The sequence below is a fragment of the Phyllostomus discolor genome, chromosome 9 (genome assembly GCF_004126475.2).
Source record: "Phyllostomus discolor isolate MPI-MPIP mPhyDis1 chromosome 9, mPhyDis1.pri.v3, whole genome shotgun sequence".
NCBI classification, from domain to species: domain Eukaryota; kingdom Metazoa; phylum Chordata; class Mammalia; order Chiroptera; family Phyllostomidae; genus Phyllostomus; species Phyllostomus discolor.
In genome coordinates, this window is record NC_040911.2 from 81,399,663 (window position 1) to 81,419,829 (window position 20,167).

A 20,167-nucleotide genomic window follows, 5' to 3' on the forward strand; every position below is an offset into this window, starting at 1 on the left:
AGAAAAAAGGTTAAAAAATACTTTTACAACCAAACTCTAAGTTGTAAAAATAGTATCATCAGTAGAATAAGAATTTTAATTTAATTTGAAAATAGTTATTCCAAGCCAAGTTTATTATATCTTGACCATTACACTTCAGGACATAAACCTTGAGGATTTTGTCCTATTACTGAGGGGGCCAGGGAGCAGGTTTTTGCACTTGATGGTGTATTGTCTGCTACATTCTTTTAAGGGAGACAATAGACTGAAATATGAGACTCTAATAACTATAAGTCTTATAAGGCTGTGCTACTGTAATGGAATTTTAAGTATTTTTAAAATGTCTCTGACAATCAAGAAAGCTGGGAAGTAGGCATTGTTATTTTTAAATTTGGATTTAGAGAACTTGAACCCCAATTCTCTCTGCACTGAGACTTCAGATGTGTCTCCAAGCCAGTAGGGGCTGCGGGGCTGCATGAGTGGATGTGTTGTCGGGATCTTGCTGCTTTCTAAAGGGAGGGTGCAGGCTCTGTAGGAGGAGTTCTTACGGAAACCCCAGACAGCAGGGGAGACAATACAATGGGCTAGAGGCATTGGAAGCCCCAGGCAGCTGCCCTGACAGAAAACGTTAAACACAACCCACCTTCCTTTCGGATCAGCATAAAACCTTACATCAAAACCTATTTACCTCAGTTCCTGTTACCTGATGTGCCCTGTCTAGCTTTCAAGAAGAAATTACAAGGCATGCTAAAAGGCAAGAAAAAGCACAGTCTAAAGAAGAATGCAGCCATCAGAAGCAGACCCAGATGTGGCTCATACTTTGTAATTATGATTAATATGTTAAGAGTTCTAAAGAAAAAAGTAGACGGCATGTGAGAACAGATGGATAATGTTAACTGAGAAAAGAAAATGCTAAGAAAGAATCAAAGGAAATGCTAGAAATCAAAAACAGTATAACAGAAGTGAATGCTTTTGATGGATTCATCAGTAGACTGGCAATGTTGATCATATTCACTGCAGTGAATTTATACATCAGTCAGAATAAGTTCTTACTTCATATCTGTAACTTGGAATCACAGTATTTGTAATATTACAGGATAAAAATGTCATGCATTCTCTCATGACTTCCTTAAACAAATGGAGTAAAATAGGACAAACATTTGTTTCACGTTTAGCTCATGTTTCTATATTGTGCTAATTTCCTTTAGTGGTAGCATTTTTGTGTTTTGTACCTGCTCTCCTAGGAAGCCTGATGATAGCTAAAGATTTTCAAAAGACAAAAGAGATACCATTACATCTCTGTAAATGAACAGCCAAACAGGGAAGAAGAAGAAGAATTTTAAAATCCAGAGAACTTAGCATTTTCTCTTCTGCAAGGCCTGTATGCAGAGATGAAATGCAAGTGAAGGTGGGGACCTAGATAACACCTGCCTTTCCTGAACTTGTAGCTGCCTCCCCCGCGCCCCCACCATCTGCCTTCATGTGGGCCGGGGAAGCCTCGCTCTGGAAGCTCTGGGCTGAATATGAATGGCAGTAGAAATCCAAGCATCTCTTTAGCATCGCGGGCAGACCGGGTGCCCAATAGCAACCTCACAGACAGCCAGGGTTAAAGACAAACACGTGCATACCAGTTACCTTTGGGAAAACAACCATTAAAGGTGACCTTTTCCCCTGTGCCTTTAAAAAATAATACATCAGCTGTTGGTCAAATAAAATTGATTTCCATTGACTGATATACTTTTTGTTTCTGTAGTTGTATGCACCTAAGTCCTTTTTCACTTTACTTTTTCTGACATCTAGGTAGTACAGTGTGTCTCACCAAAGGGGCCCCTTGCTTGTTCAAGAACATACTTTTTTGGGACTACTCACATTCCTTACTTGGGTAAGTCCCTATAAGTCATCTTCTTACCAACTTAATGAATAGTTCCTCCCATGAACTAGAAGTGGACTCATGATTTACTACTTTGCTCAGAAGCTCATGATGCCCAGTTTGTAGGCCTCCAAACCCCCTCTCTGACTGCAGATGGAGGGTGGATTGCTTAACACCTTTCTCACAGAATGTGTTTCAGGAGGAAAAGCTATTGGTTCAGTATATATCAGGTCTGACCATGTGTAAGACCGTGTGCTCAGTGTCAGAGGGAGGGTGAGGATGAACAAGTCCTAGTTGGAGGTAGCAGGAGATGTGGACCTGGTTGGGAGTTTGGATGACTCAGCCAGGTCCCCACCCAACTCTTTGTGAGGAGAGTGAAGAAGGGCTGTGGCAGAAAGGTACCCAGGACCTGGGAACATCCACAGGAGCAAGGGCTCCTGCTGTGGGGCCGTCCAAAAAGGCTGACTGGAGCTGCCCATCCTGATGGGGCAACTGGAAGCTGCAGGCATGCAGAGGGACATTGAAAAGAACCTCTAGAGTCTAGAGTGAAAGCTCGGCACTGCTTCACAGTACCTCAGAAAGCAGGTGGACCTGGGGGTCCAGGTTTTCTCCTGGGCAGTGTTACGTGAGCCAGGGAGCTCTAAGAGAAGCATGGTTTGGGCTGCGTAATTAAGGATATTAAGAAAGAGGCAGAATTGAATCTGCTTACTTATACCTCCTCATTTAAAAAAATTAAAATAAAAGCAAAGGCCTAAGATTCTGTCTTCTCTGGGATTTGGTGGTAATGCTGAGCAGGTTGTCAAAGTCAGCGTCGGGGTCAGAGGACCAGGAGAACGCTGAGAGGATCTTGGTTTCGCTGTTGTTTGTGCTTGTGCAGTATTTAACTTAAAGAGGAAAAAATGTAGTTCTTGACATCTCCTTTGAATTAAATTCAGAAATTCTACTTTCCATGTGAAGTGTTTGCATCTCCTGTGATCTTACCACATTCTTATTAGGTCCTCTTTCACAGGTGATGACAACAAGTTGCCCAAGAAAACTGAACCAGTGTAAGTCTTCATTTCTGTTTTATTTTTTCTTTCTCAAAGTTTAGTTACTCAGAGGTTGGGCTATCCTGTCTACCTCTTTTAGAGATCAGCAGTGGTTAGGACATTTGCTTAATTCCGTGAGCAGAGTTGTGTGGTTTCCCAGGAGGTCCCCAGCCCCTTTCTGTCAGCTGGGGGTCCAGACTGAAAGACCCTGCTAGCTTTGCCAGCTGCTCCTCTCTCCAGACCTCAGAGACTTCCTCCCTGCAGATCCATGCATTTGAATGGCGTGACTCTTCTTACTATGTGTTCTATGTAGTGCGTTTTTTACTGGGGGCTTTCTTAAAAATAAAGCATCCTGAAACCCACTGGGAGAATCTGAGAAACCCACCCTGGTCTGAGAGGTGTTTACTCCGGCTTTGACGCTCAGACCTATGGAACAGCACCCGGATCTGAGCTCAGGCTGTGCAGCCTTAGAAAGGTTCTGGTGTTGATTCTCGCCCCCCCACATACATGAGGAAATCAAAAACAGGAAATTAACTTGTTAATTCTCGCATTGGTCTGCTTGGGCTGCCATGACACAATTTCACAGATTGGGTGGCTTAAACAGCCAGAAGTTTATTTTCTCACAATTCTGGAGGCTGGAAGTCCAAGATCAAGGTGCCAGCAGGGGTGGTTTCTGGTGAGGCCTCTCTGTGTGAGTTGCAGACCACTGCCTTCTCACTGTGTCCTGACACAGCCTTTCCTCTGTGCTCATGTGGAGAGGGCGAGAGAGAGCTATGATGTCCCTTCCTCTTCTTAGGAGGTAATATAATCACACTGCAGAAAATCTGGAAAATAGAGAAAAGAAAGTAAGATCCCTTCTTCTTGGCACTACTAAGTAATATGTTAACATGTATCTTTCTGGATTTAAAAAAATTATACATTTAGGTTTTGTGTAATTATATAGTGTATTGCATTTTTTTTTGTGGGTTTTCTTCACTTTACCAAGTCAACCACATTCTGATCTATTGGTAGGTATCTGTAGTCTTGCTTTTTACCTGCTTGTGCTTCCTTGCCAGCTGTCCTTAGCCACTGCACTGGGTCCTCATTCTGGACCCTTAGACATTTCACCTAACCCAATTCCATTGGTGTCCAGCTTCAGGGACTGGTATTGGGGGGTGCTTGGACCCACATCAGGAAATTTGCTGAATCATGGAGCTGGTAGAACTCTTGGGCCTTGTGATATCGCAACAGCAGCGCCATCCAGACACAGAACAGGCTCTTCCCTTGTCATAGGCCGTGGGCCTCTCATCCAGGCAGTGTTACGAGTTAGTAGCCAGGTGGCTTTGTATTGAGCTTTTGTCTGAGGGCCTGCATAGAAGAAAGCCAGGCAGTGGGGGGCAGGGGTGTGGCCTGAACAATGTTGGTACTGAGTGATGTTTGGATCAAGCTGGGTTGCGGAGGAGGAAGAGCACCTTTATGAGTCTTTGGGGTTGGCCTCTGTGAAGCGTCATGCTTAGTGTCAAGGCGTGGAGGATTCTGGTTGTACCTGGAAGTGGCCAAACTCATTGGCAGTGTCCCTGCTGGACCCCCTCCTACAAGGCATACCCCCCTGCCATCTCCTGGCCCACAATCTTCAGGATACGTTGATCCCTGGGGCTGTCATTTTGTTATGTGTACTTTTCCTGCCCCTTTTCTTTCTACCCATCTCAAACCTCTTACCTACAGCATGGTGAGGGGGCGTGGTGAGGGACTCACAGAGGGAACGGGCAGTGTGAGATGGCACGGTGGAAAAGCACCAGGCTGAGAGCAGAGCCGGGTCTGAGTCTGCTGTTAGTTTTCGGTGGCCTTGGACCACTTATTCCACCTCCAGAGGCCCTACCTGCCTCTTTGTAAGACGCGAGGGGTAGACCAGATCACTTCTGTGTTCGTTCCTTCTTTCAAACTCCTGTTGCCTTCCTTTAGCTGTGTCAAGATTCTCAGGCAAAAAATAGACCTATTCTTGGGTACGGCTTTATCGTTTCCTTGCCAGTCACCTCCCTGGCCTTTAAAGGCCTCAGGGAGGAGCCTCTTTTCTCTGTAATTATCCTAATAAGATGCTGGATCTCCTTCCCCTAAAGCTGTGACTCTCAACCCAGGGCAGCTGCACCATACCACTCCCACCAGTCCCCTCCCCCACCGGGACCTCTGGCAGTGTCTGGGGAATTATCTGTCCCAAAATGCTGAAATTGAGAAACCCTGCCCTGAAGGCAGCCAGACTTACATTTTCTGGGGGCTTTGGTGGTGACCCCAGTCTGGAAAAGAAAAACCCTTCTCGTGGCTTTGGGAAGTGAGAAGTCAGAGAGCGAGAGCAGGACTGGCGAGAGGAGTGCTGTAGGAGCGAACGCTTTCCCTGAGAAGCGGTCTCTAGTCTCTAGATGAGGTAAGCTGCTTAGAAAGTGGTCTGGAACTGTCGATTTGAATTTAAGGGCAGCCCCTCTCCTCCCAGAGCAGTCTCTTTTGCCCCCCGAGGTCTCCCACCCTGAGGTGCCAGCAGCAGCCAGCCCTCAGCAGTGCTGGAGAGATGACAGGCAGGCGCGGTGTGCCCGGTCTCTGGGAAAGTGGCAAGTCCTTATCGTGGCACTGAGGGGCTCGGGGTCCTCGGGTAGCTGCTCCCCGTGGACCCAGATAGTTTTCTTCTGTTGGATTACAAACAGGGAAGATTGGTCTTTTGAGCAGAATTAAGAACTGGCTTTTCTCACAGTTTAACAGAGGAGAGTATAAATCAGATGGGGCAGATGGCTTTTAAAAGGGTTAGAAATCAGTGTGTTCCATTTTTTTTCACTTCTCAATCTGTTTGAAAGTCCGTACCGGAGGGAAAGTCATTTTTGTGCATGCAGCTTTTGATGAAACCTTGTAATGCTGTAGTTAACCCGTATTTTCTGTTTTTAAAAGTAGGCTCTTGTCCCAGGTATATGCTGCTGTTATTGAGGCTGTTTTGGCTGGCATTGCATGTTATGCTAAAACTTCCAGTCTAACAAAGGTAATTTAAAGACCATCTTTCTCTTTCCTTAGAAATTATTTTAATGTAAGACTTCCTGTCCATCTGGGCAGTATTTTTTTTATTTTGTTTTTGGACACTTTGTAGTACTCAGTTTTGTGTGAGCTTGGACCCCTGTGGAGCTGGCACCAGACAGAGACGCTTTTAAAGCCCTGAGCTTGCGCTGCCTGTACTGCCCGTGACCAGGCCGCCCTTGTCTCATGAATGACGACTAATCAGCACTTCTTCGTGGATACCTAGTTGTGTTCAAGGAAAATCATTCTATAGCATGTTATTTTACTTAATAGGTTTTTAAAGGCTTTTGAATGTTAAATATATGTATATATAATCTTATCCTATTGTAAATTTTAATAAAATTTGTTAAGTTTGTTTTGAGCTACATAGTTTATTTCCTATAATTCAGCATTGAAAAACTAAAAACAACTACTAAAGATGAGAAAACCCGACTTGCCTTTCCTAGACAAGCACCTGTGCTCTCGTTCTCTGACCGTTGTCTTCCCTGCTGCTCTGCGGTTGCCCTGCCCTGCTGAGTTGCATTCCTGTATCTGACCCAGCAAGGAGCTAGGAGTCGGCTTGGTGCCTCCCAGTGCCAGTGGGGCCTTTCCTGAAGGAAGCCATTTGCCATTGGAAAGGTTGTGTGTGATGTAGACAGCAGAGAGGCTGTAGTGTAGTCACCAGCTCCTTGCCATCCCCCCTCCTCGGTCAACTTAAATTCAGTGCAGACCTCAGTTTTCACACCTTTTTTTTTTCTTTAAGATTGCATTTATTTCTTTTTAGAGAGGGAAAGGAAGGAGAAAGAGAGGGAGGGAAACACTGACTGGTTGTCTCTCACAGGCCCCCAACTAGGGACCTGGCCTGCAACCCAGGCATGTGCCCTGACCAGGAATTGAACTGCACCCTTCCAGTTTGCAGGACGGCATTCAATCCACTGAGCCACACCAGCCAGGGCCACACCTTTTTTTTTTTGACAGATCTTTTGTAACTCTAGGTATTGGAGTAGTGTTAGCATTGGGCAGAATCTCTGAGGGCAGGAGTCCCTCCCCCCAGGGCCAGGGGAGAGGGGAGCAAAGAGGGCATTTCCAGACCTCACAATGGCACCTTCCCAGCAGATCAGGTTGCAGTGCCTACCTACCTGAATGGAGTGTTTCCTGTGAGCCCAGCCTGAAGAAAGCAGGCACCTGTTTTCCTTAACATGATGTTTTCACTGTAAGCTGTTGATGTATACACAGTAGTCACGTAAAGGGGAGGGACACAGTGTTCTCCTGGCCAGATGTTAGAAGGGCTCTCTCTGTCAGTGATGTCGCTCTCCTGCTGTGGAAGCTAACTGTTTCTGGTTTGTGTTGGTTTTATAGGCCAAGGAGGTAGCTGAGCAGACCATGGGATCTCAGTTAGATTCCTTTGAGCTGGTGCAGTTTAAGGCAGCCCTACGGTAAGCAATGGCTGACATTTTCTCTAAAAGGAAATTTTTTAAATGTCTGTGTTTGTAAACACCCTTTTCTCCTGTGTAGCTGATATTCCATTTCCCCTTTGAGAAATGTTCAATACTATTAATCAAATGTATGAAGGAGGATCTTCATGGTCAGGGCTTTGAGAGGTCAAGGAGTCAAAGATGGAGGAGCTGTTTGAGAAAGCCATGTGCTGACACTGGCACGGGATGCAGGTCAATACTGGAACCACTGGACACCTGACGGACGTAGTTCAGACGTTAGAAAGGTGAAGCTGGGAACATGTGTGGTGAGGTACGTCAGGGTCAGAGGCCCTGGGCGCGTGAAGACAGTCACGGCTTAGAAGAGACTGGCCCGGGGCTGTATGTGCCTCTCAGATGTAGGAACCCCAAGCCTGGCTGTGTCTCAGGATCTAGACACTCCGGGAATTTGGCTTCCTTGGCAGTCTTCCATTGCCTGTTTCCTGGCCGGCACATCACAGTGGATCTCTGTGGCCCAGCCCACTTCACCCACTGTCCCATCTGAGGACCACCTAGGCACATCTTTAACAGCAGAATCAGAGGACACCACAATTGGGGAGTTTCTTTAAGAACACTTCAGCCACGTGCCCTGTGGTGCTGCAGCTCATGCCTTGAGTTTTCTTACATCCGCAGCCCTGGGTGTGAGAACGAACACTGAGAAAGATAAGTCTGTCCATTGGTCCGACAAGAAGAATTCTATTTCTGCATTTCTACGAGTGGAGGAAGGAGCCAGGTTTCTTTGGTGCAGGTTTTAGGCTTATTTCAGGTCTCCTTTCCTCTGGGTCTTCTGAGTCTTGTAACTCAGGCCATGAGAGGAGAGGGAGAAAGGGAGCTTGCACTGCCCTGGACTGTCTTCCGGGTGACCTAAGTTTGAGGACGCTCCTTTACTTTCCAGCTGTGTGACCTTGGACAAGATAGGGAGCTCTTCATTCATCTCTTTCCTCATCTCCTCACCTTGTAGGGGGAGTGGCTATGTAAATGTTAGCCACTGTCAGGGTGACCGAGTTGGTCATCCATTCCTCCTTCCTCGGGGCCTCGCCCAAGTCACTCAGCCTTTCTGGGGCAGGCCACCTCTCAATCCTGAGGCCTAGGCTCGCCACCCTAGCCGGAGAAAGGAACAAAGAGAAAACACCAGGCCACGGGCAGAGGGTCTTCCAGGGCCAGTCCTCCACCTAGAGCCCTACTGCTTTCTCTCCACAAGGTTACTGTCCTCAGTACCTTCAAACTGCCTCAGGCTAACAAATCATCTCCTGAGAGGAACACGGGACCTGGCCTCTGCTCAGACCCCAAGCATGAATGGCAGCTTAACCCAAAACTGGCAAAGGAAGAGGAGAATGAGGACCTTATGTCAGGCTGTGGGACAGGAGGCCCCGGGCCAGTAGAGCATCACTCTCAGCCTGCAGTGGGCAACAGTCCTGTGGCATGGTTCTCTCCTGCCCTAAGACAGCCCCGAGAATCTGCACAGTGGGCCAGGACTGGGGTTAGATATTGGCCCTCCACGTGACAAGTGTGCTGTGGGGGCCCTGCGCAGGTGCACCGTGGTAGCAGGTGTTTGGGGCGGGTGCCAGCCCTGGGGGCGGGGCAGCAAGAGCCTACTGACTAGTTTGGTTTTGTTTTCGGTCTACAGCTCCAAGATGACTTTTCATATACATGCTGTGAATAATCAGGGAAGGTAAGTAAATGTTTGTGGTGCGTCCTCATTTGGGCAAGTTTTAGAAGCAAAGAGAGAAGAAAGGCTGCCTTGTAACTGCCGATGTGGGTTGTCGTCTCACAGTTCCACACCTGCCGGTGGCATCATTCCAGGGTTGGGCCCGTGGCTGGCCATGGTCAGCTGAGACGCTGTACTCCGAGTGCTTCCTCTTCTCTCCCAGTGGCCTGCACTCAAATTCTGCGTACATGTAGCCCAGCGTTTTGAAAATCCCTGAGAAAAATCCAGGTTGCTGCCAAGTTGAAAAAAAAGAGAACGTTGTAAATGTAATGACTGTCTCCCATCTCTCTCTTTTCTAGAATTGTGCCTCTGGATGGTGAAGATAGCTTATACTTCGTGAAGACGGTAAGCAGAGCTCTTACAAGTCAGCGGGCAGGGAGTAGCCTGTGGAGGGACATTTACGAGGGGTGAGAGAGGAGTCATTGGGAGTCTTAGGCAGCCCATCCCTCATCTGAAGAAACTGGTCTGTTCTCAGAACTGTTCCAGCCACAGCAGGGGTGAATCTGTGCTCTCTGAAGGTGCCCAGGCAGCTGTGCCAGGCCCAGCACATCCACATTCCCATGCCTAGGTTCCTGCGGGTCCAGAGTCTAGCTGGCTAGAGAGAGCCCCTCTTCCTAAGGTTTGGGAGGTTTGATCCAGTTGGCTGTGGTTGCTCTGACCCCACGTGGAAATGAGAGCAGAGAGCAAGCCTGCGGCAACACAGACCCCAGTGAGGTTTCTGTGACTTCTGAGTGTTCCAAGGCCTCTGTTGAAGCCCTTACTAGGGGCCTGTGAAAATAAACAAAAACAAACAAAAAAAACCAGGGGCCTGACTGTCCAGGGCAACGGGGTAGTCAGAGAAGAGCTTTCTGGCCCATGTGCTGGGGATGCACTGATGGGCCAGGAGAATGGTGTAGCAATACAAAAATATTGGTCCCCGGGTAGGCTGCCATGGCTAGGGGAACCAAAGTTTCTAGACCAGTTGCTCCCAGCCACAAGCTGAGTTCTCCATTTATCCCAGGGCATTCTGATGTGAAGAAGATTGGCAAGCTATGCACAAGAGGATGGTAGACACCCAGCCAGGGTTCTGTTGCAGCATGCGTGGGCGCTAGTTCTACCTGAGTCTGTTTGGCGGCTACTGCCTGGAGTCACTGGGAACTAGGGGGGCCACTGCGGGTGCCTTGATGCAAGTGCATGCCCACCACCATCACCAGTGGGAAAGCAGTAGTCTTACCTCATCAACAGAGAGTAGTACAACAAGGGTAATTGTTTTGTAACGGATTTTTATTATTTTTAGAGAGAGGGAAAGGGAGGGAAGAGGAGAGGGAGAGAAACATCAATCAATTGCCAAAAGGGAAGGAAAGGAGAATGGAAAGGAAGTTGACTAGGCCCTGGCTGGGTTGCTCAGTTGGTTACAGCGTTGTCTCGATACTCCAGTGTTGCGGGTGTGATCCCCAGTCGAGGATCAACCAGTGAATACATAAATAAATAGAACAACAAGTTGATTTCTGTCTCTGTCTTTCAAATCAATAAATTTTAAAAAACGTTTTTTTCTAAAGAAGCAATTTCAGGGAATCCTATGTTATCCTGAGGTCGTCTCCCAGTTGAGACATATTTCCAGATGACTTGAGTTTTGCTTGGAATCTCTCCAGCTCTCTTTTGAAATGTACCTGAAAGCAGCATTTTGTGATGTTTCTTACAGGTCTCCCCCTGAAGGTTTAAGACTGACAAGTGGCCTAACCCTGTTTTCTCATTTTATACAGGCTTGTATGACCGTCTGTGACATTCCCGACTTGCTGGGAGGAAGGGGATGCTTAGGGTCTGTGGTCTTCTCAGAATCATTTTTGACATCTCAGATCTTGATTAAAGAAAAGGGTAAGTGTACATGGTCTCTGGAAAGCAGAGCTTGAAACTTTATTTTTGACAAAATAAACCATAAACAAAGTCAAAAGACCAGCAAAAACTGGTAAAAAAATACTAGAATATTAATGATAAACAAGGGTTATATATCCTAATTTATGAAGAGCTCCTACAAACTAATAGGAAAAAGACTAGCTACTCAATAGGAGATGGGCAAAAAATATGAACAGGCAGTTCACAGAAATGGAAAAAAAGGAGCTACTGTGTTTTGCCATGTATAATACGTACATACTTTTTGCCCAGATTTTTTAGGGAAAAATAAAGATATGCATTATACATGGGTAGCGCCGGAGATACCTTGTATCTGTTCTTGTGTTTTATAATTATTTGTTACATAAAAGTTCTTGTACTATAATATGTTTTTTAAAAAATGCATGCTGCCCTGGCTGGTGTGGCTCAGTGGATTGAGCACTAGTCTGCAAACCAAAAAGTTCAATACCTAGTCAGGGCACATGAATAAAATCTTTTTTAAAAATGCTAAAATTCCTTATAGTTCAAAAAACAAATATCTAAGTATAAATTAAAAATTGAATTAAAAACTTAAAACAAAAAATTATTTTCCTGAAAGTTTGGGCCAAAAACATAGGTGCGTATTTTATACACAGGAACACATTATACGTGGCAAAATATGGGGTATATATATGTAATATATGTATTATCTTTTTTTAGATTCTATTTATCTTATTTTTAGAGAGAGGGGAAGGGAGAGAGGGAGAAAAACATCAATATGTGGTTGCCTCTCGGGTGCCCTCTACTGGGGACCTGGCCCGCAGTTCAGGCATGTGCCCTGACTGGAATCAAACTGGGGACCCTTTGGTTCATAGTCCAGCACTCAATCCACTGAGCCACACCAGCTGGGGCTGTCTTTACATATGCATATATATGGATATGTACAGCCTTACTACTAGTCAAGTAAAAGCAATCTGAAACTATAATTAGATTCATTTTTTTACCCATTATATTGGCAGGAATTTCTAGAGAAGGATAATACCCAGTGCTGGTAGGACAGTTTGTTTGTTTGATTTTTAATATATTCACACCTGTACTACCTTGATAAAAATTAAAACTAAAGATAAGAAGGACTATTTTCCAGAATTCTTCATTTAAATGTTTCCATTTATTGTAAATAATAACAGAATCCATCACTATGTGGGAACCTTTTACTAGTCTCCCGCCCCCCATTGAGGAAGTTTTCATTTGCTGAGAGCATCAGACTCTATACTAGTAAGAGATGTCTTCTCCTCCCCCACACCCTGAGAAGGGGAAGAGCATAGCTGTCTGAGGCCTGCCTGCAAGGTGGGCTCAGGTGGCGGGCAGTAACCTGCATGTCTGTGGTCTTCCTACAGATGGCACTGTTAACACAGAAACCAGCTTCATAGTGCTGACAGCCGCCATACCCAGATTCTGCTCCTGGCTGGTTAGTGTCATTCATCAGGTGAAGTGGATGTAAATGGGGAGAAATCTGGGAGAACATTTGATCAAGAGCCTTTTCCTTGGCTCCCTGGTGGATTGTCAGATCCTGAACTACCTGCTGTTCAGGATTGGAAGTTTTTATCTCAGCTTTTTCTTTATACAAATGAATCTAGTTTCTCTAACTCATGATTTTGGAAAAGTTTGAGGAGAAATGAACTAAGTTATCTGGGTCCCTATTAAATTTGGGAAAGGAAAAAATTAATACCCTCATTTTACAGATGAGGAGACCCAGGCTTAGAAATTGACCAACCTATCTGGGGTCACACACAGACAGCGAGGAGTGGATTATGTGGCTCCCTTCTCTGGTCAGAATCGTTGCTCCTGAGTGTGTACAGCAGGGTCTCTCTATGTGTGGAAAGGTCCCATTTTCATCAGTAGGACTTGGTTTGAAACTCTGGTGCCTTAGGACACAGAAAGTCTGACAGCAGTGAATCTGGTAGTGATCTGAGGGCCCATTTTAGGAGCTCTTCATATTCTGCTTCTACAGTTCTGGCACAGACAGAGAAGAGCAGGGGTTACTGTCTTCAACATGAACATGTCTAAATGAGAATGCCCCCAAAGTATTTTAATATGTTCTCTTTCCTTCATCCCTAATAATAGTTGTTTTTCTCTGAAGTAAAGTATAAGTGGAGACTAACCTCTCTGCATATCATAGGCTCATTTAGCTGAACCTCAGGTCCCAGTGAGAGGCCCTGTCATGGCCTTGGGCCCTGAGCTTTGTTGACCAGGAGCCAACCCTGCCAGTCTGGACCTCAGACTGGACTTGGTGGAGGGACTGCCCAGTCAGACTCCTAGAAATATTCAAATCCAGAGGTGGGGTGGGGTGGAGTAGGAGACACCTAGCAGAATTTTGCCCTTGAAGTAGTAACTGAAAATCTGTACTCCTTTTGGACACAGGTAGAAGATAATGAAGTGAAATTGTCAGAAAAAAACCAGCAAGCAGTGAAGGTAAATAGCCTTCTTATTCTTAATGTTAACATCATAGCAAAGTGAAATATAAGCATTTTATATAAAGATAATTGAAAATGCCTCATTTTAGGGCTAATCTAAAAGACCTGCACCTCTTTGTTTCGATTCCTGTTCACATTTTCCCTCCTCCCAGCAGAGCTCTAGAAATAACCACTTATGGGGCACATAGTTACAAGGATTCTTTCTGCCAGTTAGAACTTACAGTGTTGTTTTTTAAATTTCCCTGTACTATGAAAAGCAGATCTCAGATTGGTCAGACATATAGAGCTGAGGGGTCAAAGCTTTAGGCCAAGAAGAAGCACCTCCAGATGGTAGAAGCTCACTAGAACATGAACAGGCATTGCCAGCCTTGGTGCCTGGGCCCGGAGAGGACTTCACATTCTTCTTCTGAGCACAAGTGAAAGGATTCCAGTAGCATGACCAAGATTCGGGCAATGCCAGACTTGGGTTTATCTGAGGCTGACTCAGCAGCTTTTGTAGACAGACTTGGCCAGAGTTTTGACTCTGTGTATGTTTATGCTATGAATCACCTGCTCTTTGTGTTTGTTTGTTTTTTAAAGGGAGATGAGTGTTTCCTGGGCACTTTTCTAGCAGGAGGAGAGGGAGCATATCTTTATTCCAGTAATTCACAGTCCTGGCCTGAGGAAGGTGAGCTGTGCCTTGGTCCTGCTTTTGCAGGTGTCAGCATATGTATTGTGATTAATAATACATCTGATATTTGAAAAGACATGTTGGTGTAGAAGTGTTTTCTTCCAGCTTCTCTCCTTCGATCCACCCATTTTGCAGGAGAAGAAACTTGTTCTAGGAAGGGCTGGCCCCCAGAACTTCACCTGGTCCTCTTGCTGCTGGCTGAGAACTGCTCTCAGATCTGGCTGGAGCAGCAGCATGTCCAGAAATAGAATCTGTAGACTTAAACAAAATCTGGATGAGTTTTTTGTTGCTGTGTAACAAATTACCACAAGTTTCATAGCTCAAAACAGTACAGATTTATTACTTCACAGTTCTGTAGGTCAGAACTTGGTTACTATCTACCTCCAGGCAGACTTGGCTAGATTCATGTTTAGGGATCTCATAAGGCCAAAGTCAAAGTATCAGCCAGACTAGGCTCTCGTCTGGAGACTCTGGAGAAGAACCTGCACCTAGGCTCATCCAGATTACTAGCAGAATCCAGTTCCTTTGGGTTGTAGGACTGAGGTCCCATTTTATTGTTGTCCGTGAGCCAGGACAACTCCTAGCCCCTCATTCCCGTGATCCTTGCCCTGTGACCTATCCATCTCAGCAACAGAGAACCTCCCTTGCTTTGTTGAATGTTTCTCATACTTTGATCTCTGAATTCCTCCTCTTCACTACCAGCCAGAGAAAGCTCTGCTTATAAAGGGCTCCTGTGATTAGAGGAGGTCCACTCAGATAATCTTCCTTTTGCCCTGTTAGGTTACTTGAACACAGGAGTAACGCCAGGGGTGAAGGTTATAGGGGCCACCTTAAATTTCTTTCTTACCACAGTCTACCTGCTGGCCCCCACAATTCACATCTCTGCCACATGAAAAATATAGTCACCTCCCCCTAAGGTCTCATTCCATTATGGTAACAGTTCAAAGTCCTAAATCCCCTCGGCTCAAAACTCTAAAATCTCATCATCAAGATCATCTAAATCAGGTATAGATGAGGTCCTGGAGTGTAACCCTTTGAGTACACTCCTGAATATGATTCCTCTCTATCTGTGGACCTGTGAGACTAAAGAGACAAGGTACTTACCCCAGCCCTTCCAACACACTAGGTGGAACTGGCATAGGGTAACCGTTACAGACATTCTGGTTCAGAAAGGGGGTAGATTAGGGATAAAAAGGAGTCACCAGCCCATTGCAGCTTTGAAATCCAGCTGGGCATGCTCTAGTTCCTGGATTAGTTCTTAAGGCCTGGAAATAGTCCTCCAGGGCTTTTAACTCCGCCCTCTGAGCTCTTTTTTTTTAAGACTTTATATGTTTGGTTTAAGAGAGAGGGAAGAGAGAAACATTGATGTGAAAGAGAAATATTGATCAGTTGCTTCTGGGAGGCTCCCCAACCAGAAACTGACCCCGCAACCCAGGCATGTACCCTGACCGGGAGTAGAATTGGCAACCTTTTACTTTGCAGGATGATGCCCCACCAACTGAGTCACACTGGTCAGGGCCCAAGTAACATTTTCCAGTGAGTTCTATTCTTTCCCTGTTAGATACAGCCATTTTGTGGAGGAAGAGTTGTGACTTACTCCACAAATTTTTCAACCTCCACTAAGCAAATCCCCTTTCTAGGTAATTTGTTCTTGAAAATAGTTTTGTCTGGTGGCGAATTCCTCTCCCTCTTCTCAGATCAGTAGTTCAGCTTCTTCTCGTCCACATAGGAGACAAAGCACAAGGAGTTCTGTGCTCCACAAAATGCTGGCGTAGTAAGGAACAGCATTCGTTCCCAAGCCTCTGCCACGGCCCGTGCCCTTCCGCCTCTCCCGACCCTGCCGCAGAAGGCCAGAGTCTGGAGCATTTGCTGAAGGCGGGGAGGGTGGGACTGTGCTGCCAGCCTGGGCCAGATTGCAGAGTGTCTTAAAGGCAGCTGTAGACACAACCCAGAGGTGCTTGTGCTTTGTCATAGTTAAGCCAGTTATAATATTTAGCAAGGATATTTGCCAAATTAGTTTGTACCTTCTTAGCAAAGGGCCTTGTTACAAAAATAATCTTGTATTGAGGTATCCGGCCAGAGTCGGTGTATCCCGAGGTCTCTGCACAAGAATACAGGACACAGCCAGACATTTCTGGGGCCTCGTTGTCGCACTCTTTTGAGAGCTTAGATTTTTCAGACTTTCTTAGTTCCTGAGGGAAATGCATTTTAAATTAGGAGATAGTTTCATGAGGAGGAAAATTCAGGAGGAGCAGAGATTTTAAATACACGTATCTTCTGGTTGTGTGTTAAATGTTTCACCATTTGGGGGTTCAGGTTAGTGTCATACAGCTTGAAGTTGATACCATTGGGGGGGCTCTCTTAAGGAAAAATAATACAAAATATTTAGGGGCCCTTTTCAGGGGCTTGGGCAGGTGAGGGGTCCTGAGGCTTAAGTGTCGTTAGTGTCTTAGTAAATCCACTTCTACTTGAGACTGGTGCATTTGAAATTTATCTGTCTCATCTTCTGAAGGCGCTTAAAAGGCTCTGCAGCATGTGTTATCTTGATCGATCTCTGTATCCTGAGCCGGGTAGAAGGTGAACGCTTGCCTGAGGTCTGTAGTGCAAGTGAATGATGGTATCTAAAGGGTAACCCAGGTCTCATTCCCTTCCCCTGAGATGCTTCCAGCTCTGGAACCTTTTCCCTCCCCCAGTCAGTGACTTCTGCTGTCATGAGACTTTGTGTTACCCAGCTTCCTGTTCATTCCTGTCCTTCACCTGCCCTACTCGTCCCCACCCTGCCAGCCTTGGTCAGGCAGGCCGCCCAGTACCTAATCCTCGGGAGCTCACTTTGGAGATTGACAACATAGGTCTATATCCCCAAACAATGTCTTGTTTTTCAATGTAATACAAATAGGATGATACTCTGTGTGTTCTTCTGCAACCTGCTTTTTTTCTTCAATATTTTCTTCCTAAGATTTGTTCGGATTGTTGTGCACTGCCATACAGTTCATTCACTTCTGTGTTTCCATAGGTTTCTGCTTCATGGCTCCATAGGTTTCTTTTGTATGAAGATGGGCTGTTTATCCTTTTGACTGTGGATGGGCAGCTGGGATTTTTAAAGGTTTTTGCTTTTGGAGATAGCACTGTTTTGTTTTTTTACTTTCTTTTTTTAAAGATTTTATTCATCCATTTTTAGAGAGGGAAGGGAGGGAGACAGAGAGAGAAAAACATCAATGTGCGGTCTCTGGGGGCCATGGCCCGCAACCCAGGCATGTACCCTGGCTGGGAATCGAACCTGCGACACTTTGGTTCGCAGCCCGAGCTCTATCCACTAAGCTCCGCCAGCCCAGGGTGAGATAGCACTGTTATGAGCATTCTTATACGTGTCTCCTGGTACACACGGCACCGGGAACATGCCTTACAACCTGTCTTTCTTGCTGTATTGTTAAAGAACAAACTCAGCTGAGTAAATGTAAAGATCTACTTGGCTTTATTCAGCGATTCATGAATTGGGTAGCATTCCATCTAGCAACCGGAAGGGCCCTCTGATGAGTTGTATAAAATGAAAGGTTTATATAGGTAGAAAGAGGGTGAGACTAAGAGGTTAAAAAGAGTGGGTTATCTTAAGCAGACACCTTCCCTTAGCAGGTTGTGTTAGGCAGATCACCTCACTAATGCTGATCAGAAATTCCAGACTGGGTTAAAATTCTGCTCCTGGGAGAAGCTGAAACTGCAGTTAAGTTAGTTTTTAAGGTATGGTTTGGTGACATGGTTTAGCAAAATTGACTATTTCAGGTTTGTTGTTCCTTTTAAACAGCATGTAAAAACAATTGTTGTCTATTGTCTCGGTCCCCTGATTTTCCTGTTCTGCATCTGGCTGTTTGCACTGACCAGCCTTGACTCTGGCTGGTTGGCATGCTGTCCTTCCCTGAATGTTTGCCACTTTGATTGCGGTCCTTTTTGACATCCCTGGTATAGAATTTTCTGTGCTTTGCTTATATAAAGTCTGCCCTTTCCAAAGGCCTGCCCTTCTTGCTCATAAGCCCGCAGAGCTGGAGGGGTGGTCATGTGAAGAGCTGTACACCGAACACCACAGATGTCTGCGGTTCTCACCATGCTTGAAACTGGAAGAGCCGGTGTTCGTGCTGCCTGCCACCTACCAGACCCAAAAATCAGAGACAGGGACTGAATTTTTACGGGGGCTTTTTTTTTTTCAGATGACCAGCAATCTGAGGAGACAGCGGGTTTGTACACTAACAGACTGTCTTAAATTCCATTTTAAAATGGCCCTCTTTATAAGGAGAATGCAGTGTAAGTAAGGGGTTTGGAATTCAGAGAAAAGTTGGTTGGATTAAAACTGCAGCATGCTCGCCCTGGGCTGTAGTCTTCAGCTGTGTCCTGGGCTGTGGTCCTTTCACCCTAGAGCCCAGTGGCTCAGATACCATCTTGATTGCTTGCAGTCCTCCGGAGGCACTAAGAGGGAACTGCTGGTGGTCTGGAGTCAGGGTGGGTCACACCTTCAGTTCCTGGAACAATAGCTTTTACACTCATTGATTACTAAGCTTGTTAACTATTACTTAAACTAAAATTTTCCAACTTCCTAGTCCCCCATCAGCTGCAGTAGAATTTCTCAAATAATGCTTCTCAGTTTTGCTGTACAACGTTGGTCCATTTTGTAGTCCTTAAATAGTTACCTCGTTTTGTTGCTGCTTCCTGGGGAGAGGATTTGCCAAAGTCCTCACAGCCATTTCAGATGGCCCACCCTTCAGGATGTCTGAAAGATACTTTCACTTGATAAGATGGACAGTTTCTTTCTTCCTGTGCTTTAAAGATTTTGCTCCACTCTACTTTTTTTTTAAATCCTCACCAGAGGAAATGTTTATTGATTTTAGAGATAGAGGAAGGAAGAGAGAGACAGACAGAGACACATAGATGTGAGAGACAAACATCGATTGGCTGTCTCCCATATGTGCCCCAACAGGGGGTCGAACCTGCCACCTTTTTGGTGTACAGCATGATGCTCCAGCCAACCGAGCCACCAGCTACCTGGCCAGGGCTGTATTGTCTTCTTTTTCTTTTGATTTTTTTTTTTTTGGTCCTCTTCTGAGGACATTCTTTTCATTGCTCTTCAGCAAGAGAGGAAGAGAGAGAGAGAAACATTGATCAGCCACCTCCCTCATGTGCACGGACTGCGGACTGTGCGTGCTGGATGAGGAATCATCCCGCAACCCAGGCATGCCCCCCAACCAGGAACAACTCACAACCTTTCGAGAAAGAGAGGGGCATCGATGTGTGAGAGATACATCGACTGGTTGCCTCTCATACACCCCCAATCCGGGGACCTGGCCCACAACCCAGGCATGTGCCCTGACTGGGAATCCAATTGGCAACCCTTTGGTTCACAGGCCAGCACTCAGTCTACTGAGCCACACGAGCCAGGGCTGAACCCACAACCTTTCTGTTCCGGGTTGACAGTCCAGGCACCTGAGCCACCCAGCCAGGGCTTGCTGCCTTCTTGCTTGCATTTTTTCTGGGCAGAAGTCTGCTGCCATTCATATTTTTGTTCCTTTCTGCATGTGGTTTTTTTTCCCACTCTAGATATTCTTTCTCTCTATCACAGATTTTAAGCAATTTGATTTTTATTAGGTGTGGTTTGGGTGTGGTTTTCTTCGTGTTGCTTGTGCTAGGGCTTCATTTAGCTTCTTGATTGATAGATTTATAGTTTTTGTCAAATTGGGGGATACTTTGGCCATTATTTCTTTAGTTTTTCTTCAGGGACTCTAGTTACATATATGTGGCTGCCTAAAGTTGTCCAACAGCTTCCTGATGCTCTGTACAATTTTTCTCAATCATTTTTTCTCTTTGTGTTTTATTTTGTATAGTTTCTATTTTTATGTATTTTAATTTACTGATCTTTTCCATTGTTGTTATATTTGTTAAATTAACATATGTTCAGTGAAGCTCAGGGTGCTAGATAGTGAGCTAAGTTCAACAAAAGGCCACAAAAGAAATTGAAGTAGAGAAGTTTAATACTCACAGGTCGTGGAGGAAGTACGTGGCATGCCTTGAGGGGGTCACACAGGGAGGGCAGGGCAGGGTGCATGCCTTTGTTAGTTAGGGTCCATGG

General features: G+C 45.5%; 1 protein-coding gene across 3 annotated transcripts in view; it reads left to right on the forward strand.

Moving 5' to 3' along the window:
* C9H20orf194 (chromosome 9 C20orf194 homolog) overlaps positions 1-20,167 on the forward strand; it is a 125,905-nt gene that overhangs the window by 54,958 nt on the left and 50,780 nt on the right. For 2 of the 3 annotated variants that reach the window (XM_028524790.2, XM_036009615.1), the window contains exons 11-20: positions 1,780-1,861; positions 2,859-2,895; positions 5,788-5,875; positions 7,246-7,322; positions 8,986-9,030; positions 9,366-9,411; positions 10,809-10,920; positions 12,312-12,382; positions 13,336-13,386; positions 13,968-14,055. In XM_028524790.2, the coding sequence (XP_028380591.1) occupies positions 1,780-1,861; positions 2,859-2,895; positions 5,788-5,875; positions 7,246-7,322; positions 8,986-9,030; positions 9,366-9,411; positions 10,809-10,920; positions 12,312-12,382; positions 13,336-13,386; positions 13,968-14,055 (697 nt within the window). The remainder of the gene's footprint in view (positions 1-1,779; positions 1,862-2,858; positions 2,896-5,787; positions 5,876-7,245; positions 7,323-8,985; positions 9,031-9,365; positions 9,412-10,808; positions 10,921-12,311; positions 12,383-13,335; positions 13,387-13,967; positions 14,056-20,167) is intronic. The other variant, XM_036009614.1, reaches the window with a different exon arrangement.